At 43.8% G+C, this 22,789-nt stretch overlaps 2 protein-coding genes across 2 annotated transcripts; both read left to right on the forward strand.

The window, feature by feature from the left end:
* Positions 1 to 1,384: 1,384 nt before the first annotated feature.
* Positions 1,385 to 6,742, forward strand: cyld2 (cylindromatosis (turban tumor syndrome) 2). The gene is made up of 14 exons (XM_076141302.1): positions 1,385 to 1,525; positions 2,163 to 2,656; positions 2,915 to 3,038; positions 3,385 to 3,626; positions 3,716 to 3,872; positions 3,988 to 4,120; positions 4,312 to 4,416; positions 4,593 to 4,672; positions 4,922 to 4,988; positions 5,071 to 5,203; positions 5,322 to 5,430; positions 5,542 to 5,660; positions 5,748 to 5,952; positions 6,189 to 6,742. Exons 2-14 carry the CDS (start codon positions 2,216 to 2,218, stop codon positions 6,392 to 6,394), a joined length of 2,121 nt encoding a protein of 706 aa, XP_075997417.1. The 5' UTR covers positions 1,385 to 1,525; positions 2,163 to 2,215; the 3' UTR covers positions 6,395 to 6,742.
* A 3,548-nt stretch (positions 6,743 to 10,290) lies between these two features.
* On the forward strand, positions 10,291 to 20,775 carry top1a (DNA topoisomerase Ia). The gene is made up of 21 exons (XM_076141021.1): positions 10,291 to 10,452; positions 10,928 to 10,952; positions 12,970 to 13,057; positions 13,169 to 13,268; positions 13,792 to 13,838; positions 13,937 to 14,029; positions 14,796 to 14,871; positions 15,070 to 15,161; positions 15,364 to 15,479; positions 15,588 to 15,709; positions 15,805 to 15,927; positions 16,222 to 16,409; positions 16,501 to 16,645; positions 17,139 to 17,282; positions 17,398 to 17,583; positions 17,666 to 17,734; positions 17,889 to 18,003; positions 18,126 to 18,253; positions 18,636 to 18,730; positions 18,864 to 19,013; positions 19,335 to 20,775. The coding sequence occupies exons 1-21, from the start codon at positions 10,420 to 10,422 to the stop codon at positions 19,435 to 19,437; spliced, it is 2,238 nt and encodes a 745-aa protein (XP_075997136.1). The 5' UTR covers positions 10,291 to 10,419; the 3' UTR covers positions 19,438 to 20,775.
* Positions 20,776 to 22,789: the final 2,014 nt, after the last annotated feature.

The following is a 22,789-nucleotide window of genomic DNA, read 5'->3' on the forward strand; positions in this document are numbered from 1 at the left end:
ATTATTGTTTGATTCTGCAATTTCGCTCTCAAAGCAAACGACCAGAAAAATGTCTGAATCTGGAAAGTAACAGCACATCCGTTATTCCTTTTGCTGTGTATCCCATAACAATAAGTTTCTATGTAATCAATAAGTTTACAGCAAAACAAAAAATAACTCATTTTGTGTGAAATAAGTGAAGTCGTGGAATCATGGAAAAAAGTCTTTGCAGAATTTGGATATCAATGTAAAAGAAATGTAGCATTGAGATACATGTGCTTCTATCATCTACATGTCAGGTGATCAGGAGGAGCGATGCATTCTGGGATATGTTCAAGGTACTATTGCTGGTGGTCATGGCATGTTTGAGAGTTGTCTTTTGAATACATTTCTGCAGTTACATCACTGCTTGTTATGGACTCCCCCGCACACTCACATGACCACTGACGGCTACATGTGGAAAAAGGCTGGGGAGTTACAGGAAAAGTCAAGAAAATAGCTGAGCTGTCATATAAAATATCACATAGCAATTTGTTAACCTCTAGAGGGTGCTGGGTGTCATTATTTTGATGATTTATAAAAATGATACATGCTCGCAGTGTTGCCACCAGTGCTCCATTTTATCTGTGAAGATTTGTTATGATGATGGCTGTTCACGTTCCATTTGCAGGTGGTCCCTCAGCAGAAGGACTGACACCTTGGACGTCACTGAGTCCATCACTAATATGTGGAATCCAACAACAGAGACACCTCATGCACACATGGTCCTCCAATACCCAACCTCAAAGCTCTATACTTTAGTATTTACTAAATCATGCGTAGCGTCAAGACCTCGGAGACATCAACCAATCAGGTGTAGGTATAACAACAATGGCAGCTATGCATGTAACTGGAGGACAAGAACAGGGAGCCATGTGTGTGGGGACTGGATCTTATCAGGTTTGTTTACTGTTTCCTGTCTGTTACTCTTTCTTGCATGTCAAAAGTTTAAGATTATTTCTTTCAAGACATGTTTTCTCTCCGGACATACAAACTTTAAAGCCTTGCCATGTCTACAGGGGCATCATCCTTATGAAATACTCCAATCTAACAAGTCAAATTCAACATCCAATTATTGTGTATTTCTTAATTAATGCTTCTCAAACTACTCTTTGTTATTGCCAAAGTACATCATATGAGCACAAGACGAGTTGGGCCTTCAAACACTAGTGCTTCATGTACCAGACTTTGACAATCACGCACATTGATGCACCTTTTTTTATCAAACACACCTTGTAAGTACATCTGTGTCTTATTGTATATGGATGGAATGTAACGCCTCTGTGGACACGAAGCGCCTGCAGATCCTCCCTGTTCTTATCAGGCTGCAGCCGTGATGCGGGGATCAGCTGATGCCAAGTAGGCGGTGTCGTCAGTCACCGGCAGGTCACCGCTATAATAACCCACCTCCTGCTCGCTCCTCGGTAGGTGTGTAAGTGTTTCCTCCTCAGAGGTGAAAGTCTGTGTTTGATTTATGGCAGGAACGGAGGTGAACTAAGAACAAACCGTGAGTATGAGAGTTCTTGTTTGTTGTTGCGGCCTGTGAAGAGTTGAGTGTTTGCTTTGAGAGGCGGAGGAGCTGCAACAACAGCGCTGAGATAACGCTGCTTTTATTCACATGTTTACAGAGGCACAAGTTTACTCTTATTTAAAGTGAAATTACAACCTTTTGTTACATTGAGTGCAGGTAATAGGTGATATTTTGGTTTGCATAACAGTATTAAGCCACGAGCTAAGGTGGGTGAAGAGGTTTAATAAAGTTCAGTCGAAGTTACAAACTTTTATTAAGTTTTATTGTTCATTCCAAGTAATATCAATCATGCACCTGACATGTGTCGCTGGACAATAACAACATTTTATTACTTAATTTAAAATGTTACACGGATACTTTTATCATCGACGAAACGGACGCGCTTATAAAAAGAGAGAGTAGGTATATTTAATTTGAAATAGATAACATGTAGAATATTTGTAGCAAATGAAAGTATTTTTATGCCACGTTTGGTTCATTTCCTGCATGTTTGTTCTCACCGCTGCAACACTGCATTTACCCTGTGTGCACGTCTAAAAAATACAATGAACCAGTCAATTGATGGGAGTGCTTTGTTGCTTTATGCCAGAACATGTTTCTTTTATTTCCACAGGTTGGCAAAGTCTACACACAGTGTCTGCTCCAAGATTCTATTGGTCTAATAAGATGGTTTCAATGGAGACAAAATCAAAGGAGAAGTTTTTCATCGTGCTGCGAGGGAAGGCGAGGAAAGGCTTCTCCAGAGGATGCATCGGCCTCTCGGAGGCAGAGATCCAGAATGGTGAAGTGAAGGGGCTGCTGTACAGTGGCAGTGGCAGCAATGCTGTCAGTCCAAAGAGTGGAGGTACTGTGAGGGAGGTGGACACGTATCCCCTGACTCGCCACCAGGCCCAGCTCCTTCTCTTCATTACCTCCTCCAGCAAACGTCTGGAGCTGCTGTGCAACCCCCAGCTGTTCACCGCCATCTGTGAGCTCACGCAGGATGACCTGGTAGTGGTCAAGCACAAGAAGGGACACCAGCCCGCACTGGTGAGGAATCTGATGCAGATCGGGAAAAAGGAAAACCAAGAGGACCTGCACATGCTTGGCTTTGAGGTGGAATTTGTGGTGAGTTCATTTCAAGCTAAGAGTTCAAGATGTCACTTAGAAATGTGTTGAGTAAGTGCCGTTACGCAATGTGTCCAGGAGGAAATAGACAAAGTGATCCATCAAAGTTTGCCAGAGGCAGCTTTGCAACCCATGGTCAATTTACGCAAGAATTTTGCAGACAAACAAGAATGTGTACTAAATAATGTGTATGTGACATACTTCAGAGTACCCAAGGCTGCTTTTCACTAATCTGACTTTACTTATTTTCTCCTGCAGGACTCGGATCATAATTTGTTCACCAAGAAACCTGCTCCTTTGCCTCTTTTCAATGCCTCAGACATCATCCAGGTGGTGCCGTCGTACTCTGTGCCTGTTGGAATGCATTGGAGAGACAGCCAGGGTCAGTTTTTGTGTGTTTATGTACATATGTTGCATTGCTGCATATATTAATCCATAATGATACTGTTGTTTGTGTTGCACAAGTTCATTAAAACACCTGTGACTCTTGGGGGGGGTGCAGGTCTTGTAGCCCCTGTACGTAACTGGAAAAACGGGTTGCTCTGGAATGCAGAACAGTAGAATTGTCACATGCTCTGGGTTTTATGCACATTGTGTGCTCTGTGCTGTCTGCATACCTCATATTTAGACCTGGAGCATGTTCGACAGGTGGCATGTGACAAGCCCCAAAGAAATGTTATCTGACCTTCTGACCTTGAAACCTCTCTTACCCACGCATCTTTCTGCAGGTTTAAACAAAAAAGTGATGACACGCGTCAACTCCTTGCCAAGCTTTAGCTCTCATGGACTGCAGCTGAGAGTGAACCGTACAGACCAGCGTGTCACTCAAAGTCCCAGCACATCCCGTGTGCCTCTAGAGGTGGGATCCATGGTGGAGGTGCTGTCCAACACAGGGGTCACAGTCTATGGGGTCATTCGGTGGTTGGGACTCCTCAGCGGAAAGACAAATGAGTGGGCTGGGATTGAACTGGTGAGTGAGTGATGAGCACATTGTACTGTCACATTTTATGTGGGATTTTGGCATCTGAGGTCATCTTATATCTATTCTGTTGTTTTCAGGACTATGACGTGAGTGGCTGCTCTGATGGGACCCATGGAGTTCAGAGGTATTTCACCTGTAACGGGAACAAGGCTTTGTTTGTTCCTGTTACAAAGTGCAACCCTGATAGCAGGTTTGCAGGAACACAGACGCTCAAACACATCAATGCACCCTCAGGTGAGATACTTCCTGTTTGCTGAACCGTGCTTACTAAAGTTTACACAAACTTATCATATCGGGGCCTGTTGATTGGAAATGATGTAGCATCGACCTATTTGTCTTTTTGCTTTAGTCCCTCCATTTGAGGACTCAGAGGAACATGTACCTCCTATTCCTGAGTCCGAGGCCTCAACTTTGCTATTGGGAAGAATGAAAGGGATTCAGGGTCACTTCAACTCCTGTTACCTGGATGCCGCGCTGTTCAGGTAAAACCTGTTCACTACCCTTCAGGGCATTTGATTGAAACGGAGCTATTTACTTCAGTCTCACAGTGATAAAAATAATTCTATTTCAAGGATGCCGTGTACCACAGAATGAACACGGTGACCTGCTGTCTGGATAAGTGCAAGGATGATAAATCAAGTGTGTGTGTGTGTGTTATTTTCTCTCTGTTCAGTTTGTTCAGCTCATCCACAACCCTGGATAATATCTGCCACCAACCTGCTGACACAGCGGAACCCATAACTTGCACTCTGAGAAAAATAGTCAACCGTTTACGCAGGTATAAACATTGTGCCATGACTTTTGTTTGTTTATCGTTCCTTAAATGACTTCATCTTCCAGTATATGAAATGAGGCTATATGTGCATTTTAGACCTCCTCTACAAGTTCAGATACTATTATTGCAGTTTGTTAGTCTGGAAATTGTTTCTTTAATAATTGATGTACTTTTTCCAGACAGGGGTTTGTTCCTGCTGAGAGTGTGATGAACCTGCGTAAACAGCTCGGGTGTGACACCTTCCAAACAGAAGAAAAAGGTACTTGCCTATAACATACTATCGGTGGGCTTCAGCTGCACATTATTGCTGTATCTCTGTGCCACCCACACCTTTGAACTAAATTAGATGCATTTAGGAAGATCTGGGTGGCCCAAACTGTATCAAGTGATTGTAATCTGTGGAGGGAATTATGGAACACGATGGAGAATCACTCAGAATGATGATCAAAGACATCATTTTGTGATTGCAAGATAAAATATCAAAGACTGCTCTCCTGCCTCTCTCCAGACTCTGAGGAGTTCATCACAGTCCTCTTTCAGAAGGTCCTTCGCATGGAGCCACTCCTTCAGCTCAGGTACAAGTCTGAGCCACCTAGTATCAATAATAACAGCTGCTTTTTTGGCCGTTTGCAGTTTATTCATGTCTGTTTCTCACAGATCGAGAGGAGAAACATCTCAGGGTGCTTACACCTACCAGATCTTTCTGGAAAAGGAGCAGATTGGACCAATGCCTACTGTCCAACAGCTGTTGGACACATCCTTCCTGTCATGTGATCTCAAGTTTGAAGAGGTGGGTGCTCCTCTGCTCTGTTAATCTTTGAAAGGGAAATATAAGAACTAGTGGATTCCTCTATTTTCTCTTTATATGCATGAACAACACCAATATGAGCTTCACATTTGTCCCTCAGGTCCCTTCCTGCCTAATTGTTCAGATGCCAAGGTTTGGAAAGAAGTTTAAGATGTTCCCACACATCATCCCGTCCACAGAGCTGGACATCACAGATCTCCTATACAACTGTGAGTAGCAGACATGTCAACCCTCACTGTTATAGGAATAGTTTTTATAATGCAGTGTTTTAGAACAGCTTGACTCCAAAGTGCTGATGGATCATCTACATTTCCTAACAGCTCCCAGGGAATGTTTTGTCTGTGGCCATTTGGCAGAGCATGAGTGTCTCCAATGTCTACCTGAACGCACACTTCAGCCAGGGAGAATCAAACAGTACTGCACTACCTGCAACACACAGGTAAACCACACAGCAACATTAACCACAAAGTACATCAGTGACTCCTTTTTCTAGTGTAACATTCCTGCTTCCTTGTCTTCTCTGAAGGTCCACACCCATCCCTCACGGCAGGGCCACTCCCCCAGACCGCTTGCCGTGCCAACAGGAGCACCTGCTGACACGCCTGTGACCAGGCACATGATGCAGCTGTTTGCTGTGCTCTGTATTCACACCAGCCACTATGTGTCCTTTGTGAAATACGGGGCAGATCCACAATCCTGGCTCTTCTTTGACAGCATGGCAGACAGATGTGGTGAGAGGGATATATAAGTTGTTCTTTGACTTTTTTCTATTATTACATTAAATTATTAGGTTATGTGGTTTCTATGTTCGTGCTGACCCGTGACTTTACAAAGTGCTTCCATGTGACTGCTTATTTTTTGAGAATGCAGCCTTGACAGCGAGATAACAGCACGTTATGACGTATATGACTGGGCTTTATCTTCATCTGTAGCTGATGTCTGTTCCTAACTCCGCCCACTATCTCAGGTGACGATCAAAGTGGCTATAACATTCCAGAGATTAAAGCTTGTCCAGAGTTGGGTGACTTCTTGTCCCAATCAGAGGAGGAAATGACCCGGGCTGACCCCTCCAAGGCTGGTGAACTGGTGCGCAGGTTGCTGTGTGACTCCTACATGTTTTTATACCAGAAGCCATCAACATCACTTTCCACATTAAACCCGCAAGAGCCTTAAAAACAGCAGGACGAGGACATAGTGTTCCCAAAACAGTGCCTAACACACTTGCATCTCTCTGAAGGTTTCGTGTCGCCTATTGGCTTCAAACAGCAAGAACTTGAACTGATGCATATAACATTAAGGAGAAACACTACTGATCTCATTTTGGCTCGGAATTTTCTTAGTCTCAATATATGGAGTAAATATTGGACTGAACTCTTTGCTATCTCTGTCCCTTCTATTTGTGTCTTCTATTGTGGTTATTTATACTATGACTTTTAAAGGAATCTGTTTGTAAATGATTTTATGCCTCTATGCTCAATTTTATCTGACTTTTATGTGAATAAAGACGTCTACCTGTTTGTACATGTGTGGTTTCAGTCATACAGCCAGTTCGATTCTTATTTATGTTTGAAATATGTTTAAATTTGGTTTAAGAAGCCTCTACGCACATAATCAAATGTTATTCACAGTCAAGACACAGCCTCGATTTTAATCACAAATATCCACGAATGACAAGAAATTACAAAATATAATGGGGTTGATCAATGATTTAAGTATGATACACTTAATATTACGGTATTAAGTAACACTAATGCTACTTAATAATCCCGTGTTGTTGCGTTATATGACAAAACCTTGCCTAAAAGCATATAACAGGTTTGAAATAAACAATAATTGGTTTCTAATAAAGAACCCACCGAAGAATTAAACTGGAACGATTTACGATTGTTGGGCACAGAGGTAAATTCGTTTCTCCTTGGGCTCGTTACAGCGATTTGAGTCGATACAAATAACAAATTCTACATTGTCACGGGATTAGTCATTGTTTATGTCGACGCGATTGATTGAAATAGCTATGATTGTTTGTAAATTGTGCGAGCGTTTAGCCGATGTGCGTGTGAGGGGGCAGCCTGCAGTTTTGCGAGCACTTTGCGTGTGTTTAGCATCATAGCGTCAATGGCTCAGTAAGTGACGTCAAAAAGCTATAATTCATCACCTGCAGCCACAAAGAAGCAATTTAACTGATGCTCAGTGCAGTGTGTGTCAATAGTAATAAGTAGGGAGAGGATGATTGTTTTAGCTGGCAGCACACAAACACCTGGATAATATGGAATACAACAATGATGATGAGACAATGGACATGGACAGTTCGTGTTTCATGGACCCATCCATGGATGATCTTAACTTCTCGGTGACAGACATTCACATCTGTCCAATGCAACCTAATCGCAGGCGTTGTGGGATCCCACCCCTCATGTCAGGGCCATTACCTCCTGTGACCCCATGGTTTCGTGTCATGAAGATCACAAAGAAGACGATGGTCAGATGTAGTGACAAGAAAATGAACACTGAGAGCATCCAGGCTGATGCCCCCGCAGCCATCCCAGAGCAGGAGAGCCAACAGGCTGCAATGTCTTTCCAAGAGCAGAGCAACCCGAGGCTCACAAGAGAGACTAAGCCTCAGGCCGTTCAGCCAATGAGACATGAGTCCTGCAGTGTGGACTACTTTGACTTGTCAGTGGATGACAGCATCCATCCTCTGCAACAGGTGTGCAACCATTGTGGGGTCCCACCTGTGACATTTGTGGTCTTGCCTCCTGTGATGCCACATTTCTGCACCATGAAAAAGAAGAGAAAGGTCAGATGTTGTAACAAAAAAGTGACCACTGAGGACATGCGGCTGCTCCCTCAGCAGCCACTCCACTTCACACAGAGTCACTGAGGGTGACCATCAACCAAAGGACCCAGCAGGCTGAATTTCCTTTACCAAAGCAGAACAATGAGAGGCTCATAGGAAAGTTAGAGCACCAGACTGTGCAGCCAGCGGCCTGTACAACACAACAGGAGACATTACAGCCTAAAGATGAGACCCCTGCTGCTGAAGCTCCATCTCAGACCCCAGAGAAATCCCTTTTGCATCAGAAGAGCATCTTACTGGGAGCCCCTGCTGATGGCTATGAATATGAGAGGATCAAACTGGAACAGGAGAACCAGCAACAATTGCTGAGGCAGCTGGCTGAGCACCAGGAGGCCTACAACAACAACTTGACTGAGCTGTCACAGGCAAGGGAGGAGCCGATCCTCACTTCTTCAAATGGCAGCAGGGGAAGACCACAAAGAGAAAGATGTTCACTATGAGGCTGCTGCACTGCAAGAGAGAGAGAGAGAGAGAGAGAGCTTGACCCTTGACCAGGAGAAGATGGAAACCAAAGCTCTCACTGATGCCGTTAAGATTTTGTACCAAAAGAAGTCAAGTGAAGTTAAGTCTGCAGAAAGCCATTGCTGATGCTGCTCAGGCTGTATCACACGAGCAGACGATGCTCTCTGACCTACAGCAGCAGTTTAGTGACCAGGAAGCCATCACGGAGGAATCTCTTGCTTACTCCAGACAGATTAAGGAGAATCTCTGTCACCTGAAGGACATCCAGTGCCAGGTGGAGAAAAGCCTGGCTGAGCAGGGCGGCGGGACCAACTGACCTGTTTGGACAGGAAAATAGTTCAGAGAAATTAGTTTACAGTAAATAGTTTACAGTTCTGTGAAGCCATTGTAATCCTGTTATGCAATTACGCCCTCTTGTGGGTGTAAATCAGATTGCTTTGACTCTACTTAATTTTAAACATGTTGATTTGAATACTAACATTAGATATTTACACTTTATTTTGAAAAAGGCTTGCTCTTATCTCTGGGTTGGTCAGCTCCATTAACACACACATGTCTGTATATAATCATAAGGATCTTGATTGAAAACTGCATTCTTTCCCTGTCAGACCTCTCATACTTAAGTGAAATATATAGTAAAATAAATACATTTTAAATGGATAACAATGGCAACTGATGTGCCAGTTTGTTCTTCAATAGGCCAGAATGAACCAAGTTGCTAGGCTTACAATTTCTATTGTTTGGATATGTTAAGCTATTGGGCTGTTTATTCACAAAGTGTATTAGCCAGTCCTGGAATTCCTATAGAGATTATAAACTTCCTGCCACAATTATAATTTTGACTATACCTCTGATTTCCACTTCACTATGACACATGAACCTTGTTTTGAGACACGTTGACTATGAGCTGCAATGTGATAGGGCTTTTAGCTCTCCTCTTACAAGGTTATTCACAGCGGAGGACAAGCAAGTCTCCAGTCTGTCACATGGCTACACACTTTTAAAAGCACCAAAAACAGAACAAAAAGGGGTTGTGTAATTGCACTGGTTGATCAAAATTTTGTGTCATCACTTTCAAATGGGCACGGCGAAGAAATGCCACAGCAGATTTTCGAGAAATTCTGAATTGGTGAGAGTACCATACCATATCTTATCACAGTGAAATGTAGGAATGAGTTTGTTTATCTGTATGTGTCAGCTCTGTGATAGACTGGTGAGCTGTTCAGGATGTCCTAAATCACATCAAATGAAAGCTGGCAGTGGCTACCGACATGTTAAGTGGGTAGCGATGATGAATAAATGGATGGATATAATACTGAATAAAATATTGAATACAAACAAACTAATACTAAATCACATTGTTCAGTGCAGTGCAGCACATAAAGTTTCCTCTGCCATTCAGTTATGTTAATTTTAATCACCTACTTCCAGTAAATCTCACGTGTAATGTCTTGAACATTCCATAAAAGAATCTAACGTCAACTTTCGTGTAATGAAGACCAACTCATTCTGTAGAGTTTAACCGGTCAAAGATGTCTATAATTGTCTATAAATTAGTAGGACTGAATATTAAATGTCTATAAATAAGAACTGAACATTACTCAACAGTGCCCCCTGTAGGTGATCTGTGTGCGTGTGTGTGTGTGTGTGTGTGTGTGAGGGAGAGACCAACGTGGTCTTGAGCAGACCCAGCACGTTTTTGAGGAGGAGGAGTTACAGAGCTCTCTTCCATTTAAACGGTGGCGCATGCGCACTAGCTTACAAGTGGGACTTGTCTCTCTTACACAACTGCTTCTTTTCTTCATTCTGCCTGTTTCTACTCGCCGGTGTGTGCTAACCCAACACGTTTCTCACTTTGGTTGTTCACAACGCATAGGAAATGAGTGGGGACCATTTCCTCAACGATGACCAGGTATCGATCTGTGTTTTATATCTATGGATCATTGCCGGAGTTCAGTGAATTGGCACATTTTGTACCACTCTTTTATTTGACAGGGTAACTTGGCTAACTCTGAATTCTGCCTGCTAGCGCGCGTTGCCCGTTATGTTTGTAACTTATATTGTTATTTGCCTTAACAAGTCAAATCATATTTTCTCCTAATGTTAAAGAAGGCCGATGTCTATTTAGCGTTCCAGTTTGCGTGGCCGATGACGAAGTGAAAGATATCGCAAGGTTATCTACATTTACATTGATATTAGCCTCTGGTAGATACAGCAGGTTTGGCATTAGCCGCTAAACCGTATCATAACAGCGCAGCAAGCTAAGCTAAGCTACCTAGCCAGGCAGCTAACAAACTAGCCTTTTGCCATACAGTAAGTTCAAAGTTAGTTAGCCGGCTAGTTAGCCACTATCAAATTTAACACGCATGTCTTCTCTTGATTTTCAGATCGACAGCGGCTCTCGGATCAATGGTAAGTTAATGACATGAAACTGATGAGGTGTAATGAGTGTTTTAATGACATTCGGACGAGTCTCTGCCGAGTAAATGTAACGTTACGGTAGTTCTCGGCAGAGGACAGAAATGGCGTCCAGAGACTAAGTCCTCTGCCTCACTCACAAGCGTCTATTGTTCAAAAGGGAGGTCTTGTAAAAGCTTTTAACCAACTCATAACATGTATCGGACTATATTTTTGTGCACACATGGAGGTGTTTTATCAGTTTATCGCCTTGGTTTGCCTTGTTAGTTCGCTTTAGGTAGCGTATTTCCCGTCTAAAAGTGAGGATTTGGGGGTTGAGGACTTAGTCTCTGCGCCATTTTATTTTTCGGTGGAGCGGCCCGACTGTACTGGCAGCTGAGAGCAGAGATGAAGTGCAGATGGCTGTATGGAGGCGAAGACGCTCCATAAAGATCCCATATGGTCCCCGCGGAGTGTGAGGGCTCCAACATGCCCTCTAAGGCGACTCCACGGCGAACACTCTTATTATTATGAGTGGACATTTTGATAGATTGGCCTGAGCTACAGTAGAAAGTGCAGTTTGCTCCATGTTGGGTCGTGAACACTACTACAGTTAGCTGGGACTCTTACTGATACAGCGTAGGCGTCACTCACATTTAAATGATGTTAAGTTTAAAAAATAATACTAATAATAAACATCAGGTTTTAATCTCTAATGTGTTTTAAGGTGTTAGTTTTGTCAGAATCAAGCTGAGGTGTCTCTGCCTGGTCATAGCTGGTTTAATATTCAGTGACATCCTTCTGGTTATTGATAATAAACAAGTCTAAAGCTTGTTTTGGTCTTATGTGGTATGGAAGCAGCTTACTACAAATGTAGTACTGTTCCTATGGTGGAGTTCCTCTTTGCGTTCTCAACCCTTTAAGTCATCCCTGGACTGACATCTGGGGTGTTTCTCTTTAGGACCTTTATCTTTCATCTCCCTTCATTGAATTCACAGTTAAGTTTGTTTTAAGGAAGCACTCACTTATTAACTCTGAATATTAAGCGTAACATTACATCGTTTTTTTGCTGTGTCAGGTTGTTTATTCCTTATTGAGTGGATGTGTTCAACTGTTCCCTAAAGCCAATTATTAATTAATAAATTGTAGCCCAACATTTTGATAAAGATATTAGATTTAAGCAGCTTGTTGTTGCACCTCATCGCTGTAGTTCCAGTGATTTGGCTTTGATTAGGTAGTACAGATGCCTAACATTTCTTTTCTGTACTAAAGTACAGAAGTGTTGGCCGCTGACAAAAAAGGCTCAAGTTGGTTTTTGTTTCCTTTAAGTCCAAAGCGCTCTGGACAAAGCTGTAAGCCGTGTGTCTGACAAGAGAGACTACACTTCACGTTTTGAAAACCTATTTGTAGACGAGGCTTTGCCAACTCTGCCTCCTGAAGCGTGTAAAGGAGCACTGAGATAGTCAGTCATTACTTTGATTTCTTTGAGAGAACCTTCATGTTTTTCTCCCCCCCCCCCCCAGTCTGAAATGATTTTAGCTACCGGCTCAAGCTCCAGCTGAACGCCTGCTCTGCCCGCTCTGCATGTTTCAACCTGTCATCCATTTCATATTGTCTCCAGTGACATTTCTCACTCATGTGGGCAGTAGGTGGTGCTGTGCTATTGAATATCGGTTGTTAGTTAGACCGGCCGCATGTCAGTTTGAAATGGTACTATTATATCAGCCCCATCCATGTTTTTACTCGGAGAACTTAGGAAATGGACCCTGAGTGCTTCCTAGATTGCCAGTAGATAAGAGTGTCTTGTCTTTCAGTGCCTGTCCACATTAACACAAAGTAAAGTGCTGATGGCCTCTTGTTTATGTGCGTCTGTACGGTCAGAGATGCAGTTCTTGGTTGTTACAGTGATGAAGACCAGGGGATTTCTTGCATGATTCTTTTACGAAACTGCTATGAAGATTCTTTCAGCATAGCCTGGCGTCACTGTCATTTTTATGTTGACAAATGTATGACTGTTGTTATCGTCTTGCAGACTCTCACAAACGAGATAAGTACAAAGAACACAAACACAAGGACCACAAAAAGGATAAGGAGCGAGAGAAGTCGAAGCACGCCAACAGGTCAGAGGATGAACCGCTCCTTTCTTTCCTGTCTGTCGTCACTCTGCTGCAATTAACAACGGCGGGCGAAATCACCCGATTAATGTTTATATTTGTTGCTCTGCACGGCAGTGACTCGTCCGACAAGAAGCACAGAGACAAGGAGAAGATGAAGCACAAAGATGGCAGCACAGACAAACACAAGGACAAGCACAAGGAGAAGAGAGAGAAGGTGAAACGTCACGCTAACCAGCACGTCTCCGAGCGCTCTGGCTCTCTACAGATATTCTAATGTGTAGCCGCTTGTTTACATGGATTTTGAGTCATGGATTTCTAACATTACACGACTCCATTTGGCAGCTGAGACAATTGGCTGAATGGAACTGGAACGTAGAGAATTCAGACGTCTCAAAGGAGCTGGAAGCCTTTTTTGTTGTTGTTGTTGAATCGCCTAAACAATTAAATGTAGCACAGCTTCTGTCCCAATTGATCTATGAACAAATAAGTGCAGTCTGTTTGTGATTGTATACATAGTGGTTATTTAGAGTGTTGGGCAAACAAGCAAACAAGAAGCAGAAATCAAAGCATTGTAGTTATTTAGGTTCCTCAACCAAAACATAACGTCCAATAGTTCCAAAGTGCAATGAAATAACCTGATTAACAGCCGCCAATGCAGATTTTAGCACCAGTTCTTTGTTAAATTATGCTCATTATGAATTAGCGGGGTCTTATATTTTACCATTCATCATTTTCAGATGAAGTCCTTTGATGGCAAAATCAAAAAGGAGAACGGCTTTGCCAGGTAAGCTGTGACTACACCTGTGTGAACGGGGCCACTTCCTGAAGACCAGCGGGCGTTTGTTTGAGTCTGAAGTCTGATTTGTATGTTGTTTCTCACAGTCCCCTACATCTGAAGTCTGAGCCCGAAGACGAATTTTACCACTCTCCCAGAAACGACAAGTCTCTAAAAAGAGAACGGGACGACGACAACGAGTGAGTGGCGTCCGCCTCGGCTCGGGATTGTGTACAAAAGGCGCAAAATGTCATGTAATATTTCTACAGTCCCAATATCGCATAGGTGTCTCAGAGAGCTCTACAGGCCCACAACATCAGGAAAATTCCCGGCCACGCCCTCAGCTGTCTAGAAAGAAGAGGGGAAAACTTTATCAGGAAAAAAGGGCAGAAAGCTCGGGAGAGGCGATTCCAAAACAATGTGATTGTTCCAACATGTAAATCTGCAGCCCAGAGTATGCAAACCTTTTTTTTTTTTTTCTTTCAAATGTGCGACTGCCAGGCCCAGCAGCAGTTGCCTTTTTTGTTTTACATGAACACAGGGGGAATCCAGGCCATTATTGATTTGCATCGCACGAGAACAATCATCCCCGCGTACATGGGAGACACTCTGGGTGAATGTTAAACTGTATAACAGCTGGATTTAGGTCTTTGCTTAGTAGTGGATGTCAGTGGATGATGGGATTGCAATTAAAGTTGCATACCACATTGATGAATCTTCAAGTTTTCAAGCTTGTCCCTAAGTTTTTGTTCATAATAACACCGTTTTCCTTCATGATCTTATTTCTAAATCCCCTGAATGAAGATTAAGCTCCCAGTTTCTTTCTGTTTTCTAAAACAGAAGCCGTATGATTTGTTTGCGCGGCCTTCACATTTCCCAAAGACAGCAGCAGAAACTTTAGGAAACAAAACGCCGAGTTGAATGGAGCGCTGGTGGCCTTGGGTAACACTGGGTGTTGTTTTTCAGCTCCGAATTCAAGCCCAAGAAAATCAAGACCGAGAATGAAAAGAAGACCAAAAAAAGGAAACCAGGTGACGAAGAGGTAAGCGATGGCCCTCGGGGCAGATTTTGAAATTATATTTTTCTGTCTACATCCCCGTCAAACGCGACGGTGGACGGCTGCTTCTGCAGCGGCGAAGGTGAAGAGGCCACGTGGAGATATTGATCACATCTTGATTCGTCCGTCAGCCTCAGAGTGAAAGAAAGCTTAGAGTTTCTCTTCCCTATTTTTTTTTTCTAGGACATCAAGCCCAAAAAAACAAAAAACAAGAAAGGAGAAGTGGCTGATGGAAAAAAGAAAGCAAAGAAAGAGCCAGAGGAGAAGTGGAAATGGTGAGTGTGTGTTTGCCACCCAGTTGTGTGATGTCCCCATGCTACATGTCAGTGTTGTCATGGGTGGAGTGTGTGTGGGTGGGTGGGTGGGTGGAGTGTGTGTGTGTGTGAGATAGTTCTGAGTGATGTTGTGTTGAAAATTCTCCCCTGTGTTCCACATTTATTTTGTTTAATGGGATGTTGATGTTTGATTGAATTGCAGGTGGGAGGAGGAGAGATACACAGACGGTGTCAAGTGGAAGTTCCTAGAACACAAAGGGCCGGTGTTTGCTCCTCCTTACGAGCCGCTTCCAAGCAACGTCAAGTTCTACTACGACGGTGAGCTCGTGTTTCCCCGAAGCTCACATAAGTTTCAGCCAGTTGTGTGTGTGTGTCTGTGGCACTGTTTTAATGGCTAATGAACACACCTGTTTTGCGTGTGTGTAGGTAAGCAGATGAAGCTCAGACCCGAAGCTGAAGAGGTAGCCACATTCTTCGCCAAGATGCTGGACCACGAGTACACCACCAAGGACATCTTCCGGAAAAACTTCTTTAAAGACTGGAGGAAGGTGCGGGCGGAGTCGTTAGGCTGAAGAAACCTTTTATTGATCCGCTATCCCCGTCTTCTGTTTTCTGAGCGTGCCATCTTGTGCTTGTACGACAGGAAATGAACTCGGAGGAAAAGGGGAAGATCACCGACCTGAAGAAGTGCAACTTCAGTGAGATGAGTGAATACTTCAAGGCTCAGTCTGAAGCCAGGAAAGCCATGTCGAAGGAACAGAAACTGGTGAGTAGAAGTGTGCAATTACAAACCTAAATCCAATTCCTCTTCTTGCATCGTGAAGACGCAAATTCCACAACAACACAAGAATAAAGAGGCTTTCCTTAAGGCGTCAGTTCTACACTCTAAAATGCAGTAGCATGCATGTTGCGGCATCTAAATTGCCCAGATTGCCGCAAACTCGACACTTGACCTGCAAACTTGAACCCTTTTGGCTCCTGCTGGTGTAAATTTGTATCGATCCAGTTTTCGCCTCCAGCCGGCTTGAAAGTTCAGATTTTCTTTCTCTCCCCGGTGCAGAAAATCAAAGTGGAGAACGAGCGCCTCTTGCAGGAGTACGGCTTCTGCATCATGGACAACCACAGGGAACGCATCGCCAACTTCCGCATCGAGCCCCCGGGGCTGTTCCGTGGCCGCGGAGACCACCCGAAGATGGGAATGCTGAAGCGCCGGAGCCGGCCTCAAGACATCATCATCAACTGCAGCAAGTAAGGCTCGGATCTGTTCTCTGTGGCGGCCGGACTCGTGCAGCAATGGCGATAGAAGATTAAACGGTTTGATCGTTGCGTCGCCTTCTAGGGACTCCAAGCACCCCGAGCCCCCGCCTGGCACCAGGTGGAAAGAGGTTCGTCATGACAACAAGGTGACTTGGCTGGTGTCCTGGACGGAGAACATTCAAGGCTCCATCAAGTACATCATGCTGAACCCCAGCTCGAGGATCAAGGTGGGCTCATGTTGAACACCGTGTCGGGGCTTTGCCTCGGCTCGAAATTAGTCTTTGGCAGCCGTCCTGTTGGCATGGCAACATTATCTGGGTAGTGTTAGATGCACCTGCAGGCTGTTTTCTAGGTTTATTGTTGAAAGATAACAACTCTTTTGAGACTTCTTCTCATTTGAAGTCGATTTATTGCCTCTGTGTTCCATCCTGGTCCTCCTGTCCCACAACACTGAACATCTTCCATCCTTCTGTTCTCCATCCATGCCTGATGAGCTAAACGTGGGTGGAGCTCACAGTGGGAAGTCCTGTAGTGTTGTGGTTGTAGGACTGAGAACCCCAGGCTCCTTTGTACTCAAACTTTGACTCGATGCCTGCAAATAATATGGCAAATAAAACCATACAGTGAGTCATGGCTGCTTATGTGCAGGAAGTCCAATAATCTCAAGCATTTGCACGTCTTAATGATTTCTCTCACCTCCTGCTCATCTCTTGTCTCCAGGGAGAGAAGGATTGGCAGAAGTACGAAACCGCCCGCAGGCTGAAGAAGTGTGTGGACCGCATCAGGACCCAGTACCGCGAGGACTGGAAGTCCAAGGAGATGCGGATCAGGCAGAGGGCGGTGGCTCTCTACTTCATCGACAAGGTGAGCAGGCAGACTGATGCAGCGTTGTGGCCTTTAAGCAGCGGCGGCACTTTTCCTGGGCGCTTAAATGTCAGTGATGTCTGCGCTCTAATCCCTCTGTCCTCATGTGCTCTAGCTGGCCCTGAGAGCGGGTAACGAGAAGGAGGAGGGCGAGACCGCAGACACGGTGGGCTGCTGCTCGGTGAGAGTGGAACACATCAAACTCTACCCAGAGAACGACGGTCAGGAGTTTGTGGTGGAGTTTGACTTCCTGGGTAAAGACTCCATCCGCTACTACAACAAGGTCCCTGTGGAGAAAAGGGTGAGGACCTTTCTATCGCCGCCGAGTGTCGCTTCAGCATCAAACCCTGCCGCTGTATTTACGCCTCCTCTGCCTCTTCCAGGTATTTAAGAATCTTCAGTTGTTTATGGAGAACAAGGAGCCTGATGACGACCTGTTTGATCGTCTCAATGTAAGATTTAACACAACATAATCCTTTTTCTCAGACAGAATCTGCCACTGCAGAGTAAACGTAGCTGAATACCGTTTCCTTGAACGGGCTGTCTGTCTGTTGTCATGGTAATAACACAATCGTCTCTGTGCTGTGCTACTTTTTGTTCCCTTAGACCTCCATTCTGAACAAGCACCTTCAGGAGCTGATGGACGGACTGACGGCCAAAGTCTTCCGTACCTACAACGCCTCCATCACTCTGCAGCAGCAGTTGAAGGAACTCACAAATGGTACATCAGCAAAAACGCCTCAGTTTTAGACGTAATATATAATATAAATATCTCCAGGACGCCACAGTAACGACACGTATCCTGTTCTCCTCGTCACGCTCTCTCTCCCTCCCTCTCTCTAGTGGATGAGAACATTCCAGCCAAGATCTTGTCCTACAACCGGGCCAACAGAGCCGTAGCCATCCTGTGTAACCATCAGAGGGCTCCACCCAAGACATTTGAGAAATCTATGCAGAACCTGCAGACAAAGGTGAGGTCGCCTTTCTGAGTTCTTCAGACGCCATCCTGTGAAACACAAGGTTACCAAGTCTCTGACTCAACAAAGTTACAGTTTGCGTAACAAATTAACAGGATTCAATTGCATCAGGAACTGAAATGGACAAATAGAATTCAATAGGTTTTCTGAGGATTCTTCAGTTTAAATTTGTATTTAAGGAAAGCAGTCTGACCGCTTTGCATGTTGGGAAGCTGCCACAGTGTCAAAGCACTAAAACCTGAGGAGACCTAAGGAAACGCTGCCAGGCCTGGGACGTCATTAAAAGGCACTTGCGGTTTATTCCAAATGTTGCCGATTCTAAGGCGTTAACACGCTGTACAAGACCTACTAATGCACCGCGCTGATATTTCACCAGATTGATGCTAAAAGGGATCAGCTGTCTGATGCCAAGAGAGAACTGAAAGGTGCCAAGGCCGACGCCAAAGTGCAGAGGGATGAGAAATCCAAAAGGTAAGGGTCCATCCATCATCGTCCTATATTAGAGTGTTGTGCTTATACTACTATAATTGGAGATCGCAGATGGGGCAGATTTGAACCCTGTGCCAGAAGTGTTCTTATAAGTGTGCGTGTTCTGTCTTCGCAGGGCTGTGGAGACCAAGAAGAAGGCGATTCAGAGGATAGAGGAGCAACTGATGAAGCTGGAGGTGCAGGCGACCGACCGCGAGGAGAACAAGCAGATCGCCCTCGGCACTTCCAAGCTCAACTACCTGGACCCCCGCATCTCCGTGGCCTGGTGAGACCTTTTTACATCAAACGCTTGAAACTCGCCGACACGATGATGGAGCACGTCAGGGGGAGAGGTTTTGTCGAACACGTCGTCCCCGTGTCGTCCCCGCGGATGAACGCTTTTAGAGTATGGAGTTAATGACATCATAACGACCTCCTTTAGACTCTGAGGCGGGCGGTGTGTGAGGATCAGGCTCCTCCTCCTCATCGTGGCTCTCCTGACTCTTGTGGTGAAATCAGCCGTGTATGATGTGATGAAGTGGGGACCGTTGTGACCATTGTGTTGTAATGAATATTGATCTTATTGCCCCTGATTCTTGTCTTGCAGGTGTAAGAAGTGGAGCATTCCCGTGGAGAAAATCTATAACAAAACCCAGCGTGAAAAGTTTGCCTGGGCCCTCGACATGGCAGACGACGACTTTGAATTTTAAAAAAGAAAAATCCAAGTTTGTGGTTTTAACTCTGATCCCTTTTTTCGTTTTTGTTTTTTTCGTTCAGTTTTTTTATCGGATACTTGTTTTTTAAACTTAACTGAATTTCACCCCAGACCTGAATTTCAGAAAAGTTTTTGAGCAGGAAAAACAATGGCGACCTAGTAAGACGAGACGCCGACGCGGCCTATGAGGCGGCAGGAGGGTCGCTGCGGGTCCTCCCCCCCCACCACCTCCCCCCTCCCCTCCCCAAAAACGCCTGATCCGAGATCAGGGATAGAGGGCGGAGCCAGCACCCCGCACCTCAGCGTCCAGGCATAGCCCCAGTAATTGGAAGACGCTTGGCCCGACAATGCCTGAACTTGAACTCTGTGGTCCTTATAGCTACTGTATTAAGCGAAAACAAAACAACAAAAAAAAGAAGCTTTGTGTATCATTTTATCTTTGTCCACTCGCTCTGTATTTTAGCCCTCCCATGTATTATTAATGAATTATATATTTTGATAGAGAAAGTAAAATCAAATGAATTCCTTAAATACACCCACGCGCCTTTTTGAGGAAAAATGCGAGCTCGACATTTGAGTTCTGTATGTGTGCGTGCGTGCGTGTGCGTGTGTGTGTTCTGTGCGTGTATGAAGGGGGAAGACCATGGAAGCTGTCGTGTGTCGCGCGGCGTGTACATTTTTAAAAACTGGACTGTGTTGCATTGTGGAGCATGGAAGAGGATGCGTGGGCAAAGAAGCGGAAACGGCGGGGGGGGAAATACTGCAAACATGTCAATACTTACTTAAGCAAGCAGAATGTGAATATTTTGTTTTACAGCTTCTATCAGGGACGTCTTTTCATTGTAAATGTGAACCAATCATTTTTATCCTTTTGGGTTTGCCAGCATCCTCTGAATTTCTCTCTGCATAGGCCTGCCTACATCTGATTTTAACTTAATTTAACAATTGTTCAAAGATGGGAAAAAAAAACTCCCTTATCTGTTACTTGAAAATAATGTTATAATGTATTTTAAGTCAGAAAATGGAAAGTGTTTTTTTCTTCTCACAAGGTTATGTTTAGGGATATCGACTTTTTGCCAAAAAAAAAAATCAAATCTGTTACAATTTAGGCAGTTAATTGTGTAAAGATTGAGGACAAAGTAACATTTTAATGTGAATTATCAATTTTATTCCACTCTGTTCCACTCATGATAGGAAAGTTGATGTAAGTAGCTGTAAAATCAACGTCCTATTCCTGTTTTACCTTTTGTCATAGCCTTTGATCATGTTTTTCTTTTTTTGAGTTTTAAGCTCATTGTAGGTTGAAAAATGAATAAAATCCTACAACTAAACACATCGGATGCCTGTGACACTTTATACTCTTTATTTCCTGTTTGTGTTTCACCTGGGGAAGGTTATATTTTCTTGCATTGTTTGCTTGTGTATCATTCTCAACTGATTTTTGAATGGAGCGGGCGTTAGATTTAGACTTGGACATCTTATAAAAGACATTATATACTGTATTCTGATGCTAATTTGCTATGACAAAGCACTTAAGTCTTTATGGTTTTCCTCACAGCAAGAAGGTTGAGGTCCATTTTATGAAGAGGTTGCCTGAGACACTGGTTTCAGTTAAAGAAAACGATGGGGGGGGGGGGGGGGGAATTGGGATTGTCTTGAGTGAAGACGAGGGTGTTAAGGGCTGAGCTTTTTCCTGGAGCAGAGGCACCTCAGTAGCACAGCTGCCTGTTGGTTTTGGATTCAGAGCCATCGCACAAATCCAGCCAGAGTTCGTCCTTCCTCCATATTTGCTCCATCAAGCGCATTAGATGTCTTTTTGCGAGTTAAGCTTGGATTTCTCTCTGACTGATCCCGTGCCATGTTTGGTCTGACAAAACCCAAAGAAATACAAAACAGAGATGAAAGAAAGTAACAAATCTAATACAAAAACAAAGTTGCGCTCAAGGAGTTTCTAGTTTAATCAGAAAATATTAAACTTTTGTGTTCACTACGGCCTTGTACATTCTTGTGAAGCTGCCTGGTGGTGTTGTGCCATGTTCAAGGAGGCGTTCAGTTCTCTGGTAACATCTGGCAATCCTGCGCCCCCTTTTCTTCTAAAGAAAACCACTCTGCCCACAGCGTGAATGTTTCATCGCACACAGAGGCTCTGGTCACCATCTGCATACATACCTCAGAGTGAATAAATCACAGAACAGCTTACAGACCAAATAAATAGGTTATTTGGCAATGATTGTCTTCCATGGAAACAGACATTTTCCCCCCATTAATCAGTTGTGAGTTCTCTGGGTAACTGCACTGTCAGCTTCCCACCAGCAGATGAGGCCATATGCATTTCTCTGCCAAGCTTATAGGACAGCAGGAATTCAAGGAAACAGGTTTGGTTTTGTAGATATTCTGCCACTCAATCCATTTTACTTAAATTTTTAAGACATCCTGTGTGTTAATTTGCACTGGTTTCATTAAACTAGTTTCATAAATGTCATCTAAACAGGAAATCCGTACATCCGTTTCTGCTTGAGTAACCCAGGGTTCCTGTTAATAGAGAATATACAACAAATACAGAAGAAATTAGTTTAAAAAGTCACCACAACAAATCCTCCTATTTTTGGATCAACATAGAAACAAACCTAACGCAACCAAATACAAGAATACAACTATCTTGGATGTTTAGATGGAGGGAAACAGCATCCACAACTACACAATGCTGAAGAAATCCGGTTGCTTCATGTATACCAGAGTTTCACTGTAACTGTGCTTCTGCATTAACAATGTTGTGTGTGTGTGTGTGTGTGTGTGTGTGTACTTCAACAGGCACTAAACAGGCATTTACCCACCAAGTTATTCACACCTGGGGCTACGTTACCCTGTAGGTCACATGGGGGTCACGTCAGAGACAGCGGAGTCGACTGATGTCTGACTTGCAGTCGAGACACAATCCCAGTGTAAGAAACAATGAGATGTTGCTGCTTGGTGAGTATTCAGTTTATTCTGTAAAGATTCAGAAGTGTAGAAAGGATGATACAACAGTGCTTTATGATCAGACTATTTCATAAAAGTTTTTAAGTGATCATAACACCGTAAGTCCAGATTCCATTTATCTCAAACCAAAATAAATTTGTAACATTCGACACAAGTGCATACACTGCTGGTAGGAGATCAACCTCCAATTTCACTTTGGATGGTATAGCACCGTTCATAGCTATTAGCAGCTTGACAAAGATGCAGCTTAATAGGATTCATGTAGTGACTGTATGTTTATATAAACACAAGATAATTCAGAGAATAGCAAAGATCTCCTCATTTGGCTCTCTAGCTAGCACAATATCTCACTCTGTCAGTGTCTAGGG

This window comes from Genypterus blacodes, unplaced genomic scaffold, assembly GCF_046128005.1.
Source record: "Genypterus blacodes isolate CSIRO-AG114 ecotype Tasmania unplaced genomic scaffold, CSIRO-AGI_Gbla_v1 ptg000017l_1, whole genome shotgun sequence".
In the NCBI taxonomy this organism is placed as follows: domain Eukaryota; kingdom Metazoa; phylum Chordata; class Actinopteri; order Ophidiiformes; family Ophidiidae; genus Genypterus; species Genypterus blacodes.